Source organism: Chrysochloris asiatica, unplaced genomic scaffold, assembly GCF_000296735.1.
Source record: "Chrysochloris asiatica unplaced genomic scaffold, ChrAsi1.0 scaffold00084, whole genome shotgun sequence".
Classification (NCBI taxonomy): domain Eukaryota; kingdom Metazoa; phylum Chordata; class Mammalia; order Afrosoricida; family Chrysochloridae; genus Chrysochloris; species Chrysochloris asiatica.
Genome location: NW_006408602.1, coordinates 10096860 through 10108337, shown reverse-complemented (window position 1 = coordinate 10108337; position 11478 = coordinate 10096860). Strand labels below are relative to the sequence as shown.

The window sequence follows — 11478 nt, the reverse complement described above, 5'->3', positions numbered from 1 at the left end:
AACAAGGCTGTAGGAATGAGAACTATGTAATTTGTATCTCAGGAAGCTCCATCTGAGTGTGGATTTCGCACAGATTACAGGAAATTTTCACTTTCAAAGATTTACTATCACTGAGCAAAGTTGATTTTTTATTAAGAACCATAAGAAATCTTAATATTAACACTGTGTTTCAGTTGAATAACATTCAAGTTTTCTAGGTGTGAACTTAAAAAACTACTAATCACTTGGGTATATCAATCAGAATTCTTCTCAAGTTTCCTTCAAAGTTATTCTACAATTGATACATTTAACTCCAGAATTTTTTCATTGCGTGCAGACATCTTAGAAGATCAGTTGAGAGGTGTGATGATGTATCATCTGCATATTGCAGGTTGCTAATTAATCTACCTCCAATACTGATGCTTTATTCTTCATAAATCCAGCTGCACAGATTACTTATTTAGTATGCATGTTGAATAATTATGGTGAAAGGATGCAACCTGGCTGCACATCTTAACCAGTTTTAAACCAACAATGTGCCCTTCTGTTTAAATAACTGCCCTTTGATCCATGTACAGGTTCCACTTGAGAACAATTAAGTATTCTGGAATTTCCATTCTTTGTACATAATATGTTAGGATCCACACAGTTGAATTCCTTCACATAATAAAACACAGTTAAACATCTTTCTGGTATGTACTGATTTCAGCCGAGATCCACCCAACATCAGCAAGCATCTCCCTTGTTTTATTGCTTTTCTGAATCTGGTTTGAACTTCTGGAAGCTCCCTGTCTATGTATGGCTGAAGTGATTTTTAAATTAGCATCTCAGCAAAATTTGTTGGTATGTGATATTAAGGATATTTGTTCAATAATTTCTGCATTCCGTTTTTTCACCATTCTTTAGCAAGTGTACAAATATGGATCTCTTCCAGTCGATTGTCTAGGTAGTAGTGCTTAAAATTTCTTGGATAGCTGAGTGAATGCTTCCAGAATAGCATCTGTTTGTTGAAATATCTGAATTTGTATTCTGCCAATTCCAGCAATCTTGTGTTTCATCAATGACTTCAGCGTATCTTGTTGTTGTTGTTATTAAGTGCCGTGGAATTGGTTCTGACCCATAGTGACCCTGAACAGGGTTTCCGAGGCTATAAATCTTTACAGGAGCAGAAAGTCTCATCTTTCTCCCGTGGAATAGCTGGTAGTTTCTAACTGTTGACCTTAAGGTTCTCAGCCTGATTTGTAACCACTACGCTACCAGAGTGCCCTAGGTGCCGCTTAAAGGGGGTGACAATGAGCTGTTTCTATTCATCATTGCAATTTCCGTCATCAGCTGTGAGAAGATCATTCAGAAATTTAAAACTAATTGCTATAGGCACTATTTTCCATACTATGCCTCTGTCTAAAACGTCACCGATATTCTTAATGTAAATAACAGTTTGCATTTAAAGTGATGAAAAGTAATAGTGATATAATTTACAAGATTGTCACTATTAATGTGATCACTATAAGAGTGAATAAAACTTGTATTTCTAAAGCTTTCAAGGGAATCAGATCTATTTTTCTCTTGTTTTCAAGTCCTAAGTAACCCTTTGAGTTGGTATTAAGAAGGGTCATTTCTGTGAAACTAATCAAATAGGGAATTCAATGTTCCTTGAAGATAATTTTGGTGATGTTCCACTGGGAAATTTCTGGTCCAAATTTTAATTTTTCCTGGGAAAAGACGCACATGTTCTAATCCTTAGTCATTTTTCTACCTTTCAGTGAAGGACAGTATAGAAAAAAATACTAATATTAATAGAAATAATGATTACATGTATCCAGAAAGAAATTTTATCATAAAATAGGAAAAGGCAAAAAGTATGAAAATAACACTTCAAGTGTAGTAAATAAAGAATATATCAATAATACCATAAAGAGTATTCTAAAAATAAATTGATCTTATAATTTGATAAAGACTCAAAAAATTAATTTGGGGGTGGAGACTTGGAAATATATATAATTCTTAATGTACTCCAGTAAATCCAGAGATGAAAAATTATACTTTTGAAGGAAAATCACTAGTACTGCTTTTGGTAAAAGGAAAAATCCAGGTTTAATGTCTTCTATCCTTGCACTATATTTATTCAATCTGTATTCTGAACAAATAATCCATACTTTTAGAAACTCAGGTGTTTTTTCTCATATGGTTTTTCAAAATAATCATAATCATTATCTTGACCTTGGCTTTGTAGTTCATGTCAGTGTCTTATGGAATAAGATGCTACTGCTTTTACTAATTTTTATATGTTTTCTAAAGCCTGAAGACTCCCAACAAAGCCATTTTCTACCATTGATGGTTTTAGGAACACCTTTAGCAATCGCTAAACAGCAGTCACAAAGTCATTACACTTAGACTGAATCTCTCTTGCCAAGAGTTTTATTTGACCAGCTTGGTGTGGGACATTTAAATGGAGATGACAGGATGCAAGTGGATTGTACAAGCTAAAGTTAATAGAAAGGTCTGGACAAAGCAAAAAGTTTTGGAGTCACCAGCATATTTGTTGGCTGAAGCCATAAATAGCAGGAGTTTCAAAGGGAAGGCATATTCCAGTGGAAGACCTAATGACTAATTAGGTCTTAATGTAATGTGTGTGGCACTGTAGAATAAGCACTGGACTACTAAACATAAGGTCAGCTGTTCAAACCCAGTAGTTGCTTCTTGAAAACCCTGTGCAAGGTAACTATGAGTCAGGACTTGATGGCACTTAACAACAACAATACCTACTTAAGCAGAATCCTCAATGAAATAAAGAAAACCTAGATCCCTAAGAAGGCCTGTTCATAAAGTAAAACCTGCTATTCAGGAGAGTTATCTTCATTCCCAGAACTGATAAGAGTAGCTGACTGTACAAACAATATGATTTATGCTAAACACTCACTTTCCTTCTGCTGTTGTTAGGGGCCATTGAATCGGTTCTGACTCACAGTAAATCCTGTGTAGAGTCTCCGAAGCTGTAAGCCTATCTTTATGGGAACATCTTTCATGTGTGTGGACTGCCGACCTTGCTGTTAGCAGTCCAGTGTTTATCCTACAGCACCTCCAGCGCTGCTTACTTTCCTATTCGTCTAGATCTTAGGGACATGCTAGGCTGAGGGTATGTATGTGACCAGGTTCCAGTAAAAGCTCTGTGCACTGAGTCCTTAGTGTCCACTAGCTTCCTTGGTATACAACATTTCACTGAATTGCTAGAGTAATTAAGCACAGTCTGGGCTACTCCACTGAAACAACACTCTTGTAAACTTGTGTCAGGTTTCCTTCCGAAGGTATCCATGCGCCTTTCCCCTTGCCTGCCTTTGCTTTGCATCCTTTCACTATAATAAATATTAGCCATGAGTACAATTATATGTGGACCCTGTGAGTCCTATGAGGGAATCATTGAACATGGGGGTGGCTCTTTTGTGATTCTCAGCACAGATAGGTAAATAGATGCTTTTGAAATCATGTGTATATTCAAAAGATGAATATGCAGTGGCTCACTAGGAGGGTTCCAGAGTGCATACTGCACCTCCTATCCCAGTCAGACACGGTGGTACCAAAATGATCCCAGGGTCCACAGCAGGAGTGGCAGGCATGCCCTCAACATAGGGAGACCACAAGTCAGTGCAGTAATTCATCACGCACCCCCAAATACACATACTGCATCACACATTAGTAAGGGTATGGGTGGGCCATGGTACTCAACATTGGACAGAAAGAAGGGTCTCTGCCTTGGCCAATGGTAGAGTGAAGAAGCTGCAAGAAGCTGAAGATTCTTTGGTGGGGGAATTCATAGAGAGGTTGCAGGGTTGGGGCCCCATGGTATGTTGTTCAGCCCTGCCACTTTGGGGGCAGTATTGGACAGTTCCACATAATGGGGTGTAAGAGTGGGTATGGTTCGCTGGCTGGCTTCACCCATGTTTTAATGCATTGGGTGATAATACTAACCTTAGTAATACCACTGTGAATATGTATATATAATCATTTTATTTGTTACTGAAAAAAAATTTTATACCCTATACTTTATAGCAAAGGTGTTACTAAAGTTAGTATTATCACCAAGGACTGGGCACTGTTTCATGGTGTTGTTGTTTAAGGTCACTGTGAGTCAGCACTGACCAGATGGCACTTAACAGCAATGAAAATAAAACAAATATCAAAAAGTTAAAACAAAACAAAAACTCATTGCTGTCATTTTTTCACTCATGTTGAGCCTGTGTATTACCGAGAACTACTTCATAGGGTTTTCTTGGCTGTAGTCTTTAGTATAGTAACAGATACCCAGGTCTTTCTTTCACAGAGCCACTGGGAATATTTGAACCATCTATCAGCCAGTCACCAAACATCTGTCCCATCCTCATTAGTTAACAAATAAAGAAATGAAGAATAAAATAATAGAGTACAAAATAGCAGTGTACTTTATGATTAATTTCTATTTAAATTAGAGTAAAAGGATTGTTGTATTTTCCATGGAACACTGCCTCTCGAACTCTCTGGCAAGATATGAAGTGATGACAATTTGTGAAAGCCCTATCAACAGTTCATATTTATATCCTTGAGGTAAAATCATACTTACTGACTTCCACATTCGTGTGTGATGAATACAAGATGTTTCCACAATCTGACTGCTTGCTTCATACATTTTGTTAACAAAAAAACACAAGAATTACCAAGATGGATGAGTAACTTTTCCTAATCACTCCAAGCGTCACCATGACTATAAGCATATTTTCCTAAATTGGAAGATTCTTTCTCTAGAAAACATAACTCCATTCAAATGCTTGACTCTTAATATATTGAGGCATTATAATTTAGTTTATAAACAAAATTTGTTTTTACATGTATAAATTATTATTCACAGGACTGAACACAAATGGCAGCTACTCAATTTGATTGTCAATACTGCACAACATCACTTCTTGGGAAGAAATATGTATCAAAGGATGACAATCTATACTGCGTTTCATGTTATGACCGTATGTTTTCTAACTTCTGTGAGGTGTGCAAAGAACCTATTGAATCAGATTCCAAGGTAGGTCTCACCTCAGTTTACAGAATTAGTACACATGAGCCCCAGATAAATGTTTTAAAATACCTCTTTTCCTTTCTGGTGAGTACTGGCATTCTTTCTATTGCTTTGCTACTGTATAAGGGTCTTTATTGTTATCCATCAATCAATTTTGGGCACTATGGATTTGTTGTTGTTAAGTGCCGTCTAGTTGCTACCAACTCATAGCGACCCTGTATAGGGTTTCCGAGGAGTGGCTAGTGAGCTTGAACCACCAACCTTGCAGTCCAGCGAATTAATCCACAGCACCACTCCATATACTTTTATTTGTACTAAACTCTTACGAGGTAGCTTAGGATGCTAAAGTGGTTATTTGTTGTGCTAAAGTTACACAGCTAAAATGCTTAGCTATTTCTAATGACAATATTACATAAATAAATGTGTAAATGATTAGACATTAAGTTCAAGATTCAGCTATGACCTCTCACACATATAGCCCATTCCTCCTACAATGCTCATTAGTGTAGGGTTTTTTCCTTCCTTCCCCCCCGCCCCACTTTTGACCTTGCTGTATTTAGGTGGTGTCAGGGTTTTGTTTGTCTAAGAAAGTCTCAAACAGAAATAGGACATTGAAACCTAAAAATAAAAATCATTACATTAAAAAAAAAAAAAGGTGTTTTTTTTGATAGAAGGAAAGTAGGGAAATTTTAAAGAAATAGTGAAGAGCCTGTTTCTTCTTTTCCAGCTGCCTTTAGTGATCAATCAAGAACATCCAGGCTCTCATTCTTAACTACCCCAGAGCATCTCCTCTCTATGGGTAACAATATCAATAACAATTTTCCCTCAAGCTACCAACACAATCTACTGGCACCAGAGTCCCAGGAGTGTTCAGTTTTGTCTAAGAGAACAGTTTGTTTTATCACAAACACATTTAATTAACTTTTATTTACTGTCTCAAAGGATCTTTGTTATAAAGGCCGGCACTGGCATGGAGGATGCTTCAAGTGTGCCAAATGCAATCACTCTTTGGTGGAAAAGCCTTTTGCTGCCAAGGATGAGCGCCTGCTGTGCACAGAGTGCTATTCTAATGAATGCTCCTCCAAGTGTTTCCACTGCAAGAAGACCATCATGCCTGGTAAGATCATAAGGGCTCTCCACTCCCTGACTGAAGCCGCAGTGGGTTTAATTAAACCTAAGCACATGAAGAGTGTATCAGCTAACAAAACCCACATTTAAAGAAAAATATCCTTTCTGCTGTGTCTTAAACTTAGTGTATTTTAGAAACAAAAAAGATTATTCACTCTACTGTGAACAGGTAAATTAGTATTGTATCCATTTCTATGAAACCTAACTTACAGAAACACTTTGAACCAGAATCTGAACCATAAAATAAAGATAAAATTTATACCAACAATTCTAAACCTGTATTAAACACCCTGTCCTATGCATAACCAAAGGCATCAGGGAGAAATTTTAATTATACAGGAATGGGAATAACCATCTTTTTGTAGCTTGATACCAACTAGTTTGAGGCTCAGTCACTGCTATTCTCTTAAAGGATCAGTAATTGCTATTTCCTTAAAGAAGACAAAGACCCATGTAAATCATTCCAATTTTGGCAAGTACGATTTTTCTGTATTTTAATCATCTTCATTCCAACAGACAGAAGATTAAGAACATAATTTTCTCTCTCATTTTCTTATTATGGATTCAAAAATATTCTGTTAAACCATAATTATACGACATTCATTTCCGGAGTTAGTGCACAACTGATATCCATGACCACCACTCATTAGTCAGTTTAGTGACTTGTTTGTTGCTGTGTTACTGGAAGCTATGCCACTACTATTTCAAATACCAGCAGGGTCATGGTGGACAGGTTTCAGCAGAGCTTTCAAACTAAGACAAGACATACATGGAGGACTACTTCTGAAAACAATTGGCCAGTATAAACCTCTAAGTTAGATCATAGTTGGATGTAGTACCTAGAAGATGAGCACCTCAGGTCGGAATCTACTGCCATCAAGTCAATTCTGACTCACAGTGAGAGTAGAACTGCTTTTCAGGGTAAACAAACCTGTCAATCTTTACAAAAGCAGAAAGTCACATCTTTCCCCCACAAAGCAGCTGGTGGGTTCGAATCGCCAACTTTGTGGTTAAAAGCCCAGTGCTTAACTTGCTGCACCAAAAGGATTTCTTTCTCAGGTTAGAAGACATTAAAAAATATGATTGTGGAATTGCTACCACCTCATAGTAAAGTTGGCCATAATGCCATGGATGGAGCAAAGCTTTCAGGACCTTTATTTGCTAATGTGTCATAACTCAAAATGAAAGGAATCAGCTGCAAATATCCATTAATAATCAGAATGTGAAATGTATAAAGTATGAATTTAGGAAAATTTAAAGTTGTAAAAATGAAATGTAATGCATAAAGAACGATATCCTAGGCATTAGTGAGCTGAAGTGGTCATTTTGAATTGGACAATCATGTGATTTAGTATGCCAAAAATGACAAATTGAAGAGACATGGCATCATGTTCATTGTCATGAAGAACATTTAAAAACCTGACCTGAAATACAATGCTGTCAGAGATAAAATAATATCCATACAGCTACAAGAAAGACCACTAAACATTCAGATTTAAACACCAACCACTAATGTCAAAGATGAAGAAACTGATGAATTTTACCAATTTCTGCAGTCTGAAATTGATCAGACATGCATTCAAGATGCATTGATAACTACTAGTGATTGGAATTGGAAACGTGGAAGAAAAGAAGAAAGATGAGCAGTTAGAAATTATGGTCTTGGTGATAGAAACAATGCTAGAGATCAAATGATAAGATTTGTTCTACCAACAACTTGTTTATTGCAAGTACCTTTTTTTCTTCCAGCAACATAATGGTAGCTGTACATACGGACTTCATCAGAAAGAATACATAGTAATTAAATTGACTACATCTGTGGAAAGAGATGCTTGAGAAGCTCAACATCATCAGCCAAACCTAGACAAGGGGCTAACTTTGAGACAGATCATCAATTGCTCATAAGCAAGTTCAAGTTGAAGCTGAAAAAAATTAGAACAAGTCTATGAAAGCCAATTATGATTTTGAGTAATATCCCACCTGAATTTAGACACCAAGAATACATTTGACACATGGGACGCTAATTTCATCAGACATGAAAAACTAAGAGGTCATTAAAAAGACAGTAAAGAAAGGAAAGACCAAAATGGATGTCAGAAGAGATTCTGAAACTTGCTTTTGAACAGTGATTTGCTATAACTAAAGGAGAAAATGATGAAGCAAAAGAGCTGAACTGAAAATTTCAAAGAGAAGCTTGAGAAGATAAACAAGAATGTACAAATAACAAGATTTAGAAAGCTAAAAGGGAAGACATGCTCAGCATTTCTCAAGCTGAAATGAAGACAAATTCAAGCTTTGAGTTAATATTGAAGGTTTCTATGGGCAAAATAAGGAGCTCTGGTAAAGTAGTGATTACGAGTTAGGTTGCTAATCTCAGTCAGCAGTTTGAAGCTACCAGCAGTTCCACGGGAGCAAGATGAGGATTTATAGCCAGCCTCGGAAACCCTATACAGGGTCACTATAAGTTGTAATCGACTCCACAGCACATAACCACCCACCACCATGGGCAAAATATTGAAGGACACAGAAAACATGTTTTAAAAGAAAGAAAGAATTTCACAGTCATTGCACCAAAAAGAGTTGGTTGACATTCAACCATTTTGTTGTTTGTTGTTGTTAAGTGCCATCAATTCAGTTCTGACTCACAGTGACCCTGAAAGAGTTCCCAAGGAATGAACAACTGGCCTTGTGATTAGCAGTTCAGTGCTTATCCTACAGTGCCACACCAGGATCCCTCAACCATAGTATTGTTGTTTAGTGCCATCAAGTTGGTTCAGACTCATAGAAACCCTATATAGGGTTTCTGAAGAGTGGCTGATGAGTTTGAAATTCTGACCCTGCAGTTCAAACCAACCTTGCAGTCCAGTGCTTACTCTATAACACAACACCAGGATCCCTTCAACCATTTTAGGAGGTGGCTTATGATCAAGAATTGATCCATATTTGTATACATTCCAAATAAGCTGATCCAATGAAATGTGGAAATTATAGACCAATATCAGAGGCAAGTAAAATTTTGTTGAAGATAATTAAAAAATAGTTGTAGCAGTAAAATAGGGAACTTTCAGAAATTTAAACTTTGTTTTGTTTAAACTGCAGTCTCTCTCTCTCTCTTTTTAATGTTTTATTGTGAATCATGTGATAGTTTACATGGGAGAACATTAGTTTTACATTCATTCTATCATCTATCCTTTCATTGCCATGGTTACAATCCCTCCATGCATCATCAACCAACCAAAAGGTATACACTACAAGCCTGAGCCCCAGTCGTCAGCACACAGCCCCTCTTCCTCTCTGTGTCTAAAGTCTCCATGTCATCATCTCTGCCTCCGTCTCTGGTGTCACTGCTTCTCTGGGTAGGATCCCGCTCTCCGCTCTTCTCCATTGATGGTTCCAGGGACCTCTGCTCCTAGACTGAAATGTTAATCACTCCCCTCCTTGTTATAAAATGTCTACCCTTATGTTTCCAACACTCACAATCAGTCCTGATAACAATTATTCGCTATTGTATCACAAGAGAGCTATCTGCATTTCATTTCATCAGCCCAGCCCAGACAGATTGGATACTACTCAGTGGAGAGTCTACCTTCCCCCATGCCCTCTGGATCTAGGTTCCCTCTTGAAAGCTTGTACGCCAGTCACTTCTTGCCTTTGTAGCCCCCTCCCCCCATTTTGGGTAGCCAATGTCCAAGTTGCCCATCCCTGACTACTCTGTGTTTGGAGGGGGTGGGAATGATCCTTGCTGTAAGTATTTGTTTCTCTTTTAAGTTACTGCATCCATAGGTGTACGTCAAATTCATCAAATTGTATCAGATTACTCGCTCTCTTTTTTTTTTTTTTTTCCTCTTCTACCTTCTTCTGGTTGAGCTCTGATCATCCAGTCATTGAAGTCAGGTCAAGTGGGTATTATCTGCACATATGGGTGTTCTTATGTATATGCCCTCTCTTCTTATCAACTGGATGTTTCACTCTCCACTCTATGAACTGTGGTCTCTTGATCTATGTTTTATAGGTTCTTCATGACCACAACTAAGTGCTTTGGAATTCCCATTCTTCCCAATGTTATCCATAGTTTGTTATGATCCACACAGTCACATGCTTTTGTATATTCCATAAAATGCAGTAAAGAGATTTCTGGTATTCTCTACTTTCATACCCATGACCCATATGATATCAGCAAACATATCCCTTATTCTGCATCATGTTTTGATTATGCCTTGAAATTTATGATAGTTCCCTATTTTACTGCTGCCACGATTTTTTAATTACCTCCAACAAAATTTTATTATTAAAATTGTTGGTATTGAAGGAACAAGTCCTAACTGCACTAAAGGCATTGGCAAAAAGCAAGACTCCAGGAATTGACAGAATATCAATAGGAATGTTTGAACAAATGGATGCTGTGCTGGAGTGCTCACTGATCTATGCCAAGAGATTTGGAAGACCTGGCCAAAAAATAAAAAACATTGAAATCCTCACAACTGGGCCAATTAGAGATATCATAGTAAAGAAAAGATTGAAATAGTCACGGATTTCCTTTTACTTGGATCCACAATCAATGCCCATGAAAGCAGCAGTCAAAAGATCTAGTGATGTATTACATTGAGCAAATCTGCTGCAAAAACATCTCTTTAAATGTTCAAAAGCAATGATGTTACTTTAAGACTAAGATGTGCCTGATGTAAGCCATTGGATTTTCAATCACCACATACACGTACAAAAGCTGGACATGAATAAGGGAAACAGATGAAGAATCAATGCCTTCAAATTATGGTTTTGGGGAAGACTATTGAGTGGACTGCTAACAGAATGAACAAATCGGTTTTGGAAGAAATATATCCAGAATGCTTCTTAGAGGTGAGGATAGGACTTCATGTCATATACTTTTGATGTCCCTGTAGAAGGACATTATACTTGGTTAAGTCGAGGGTCAGTAAATAATAGGAATACTCTCACGGAGCTGGGTTGGCACAGTGGCTCTAAGAACAGGTTCAAGCAGAGTGAGGACAGGCATAGGGTTGCTACGATTCAAAATTGACTCAAGGGCACCTAACAGCAACAACAACATCCCTGGAATGATTATTATGGGACAATTCATTTAAACCATGTGCAGCCAGAATCTCCACTAAAACACTTTCAAAACTCCAAATTGTAGCTTATGTGGACTTAAAAAAAGTTGTCAGAGAAATAGTGATTCACTAGTTTTAAAATTGGAAAAGGTGTGCTACAAGGTTGTATTCTTTCACCATACTTATTCAACCTGTATGCTGAGAAAATAATACGAGAAGCTGGATTCTATGCAGAAAAACGTGGCATCAGGATTGGAG

At 37.4% G+C, this 11478-nt stretch overlaps 1 protein-coding gene across 1 annotated transcript in view; it reads left to right on the top strand.

Moving 5' to 3' along the window:
- Nucleotides 1-4870: 4870 nt before the first annotated feature.
- The window catches only part of FHL5 (four and a half LIM domains 5), a 32105-nt gene continuing 25497 nt past the window's right edge, over nt 4871-11478 (top strand). Inside the window, exons 1-2 of the mRNA XM_006865864.1 lie at nt 4871-5029; nt 5966-6140. Coding sequence (XP_006865926.1) covers nt 4871-5029; nt 5966-6140 — 334 coding nt within the window. The remainder of the gene's footprint in view (nt 5030-5965; nt 6141-11478) is intronic.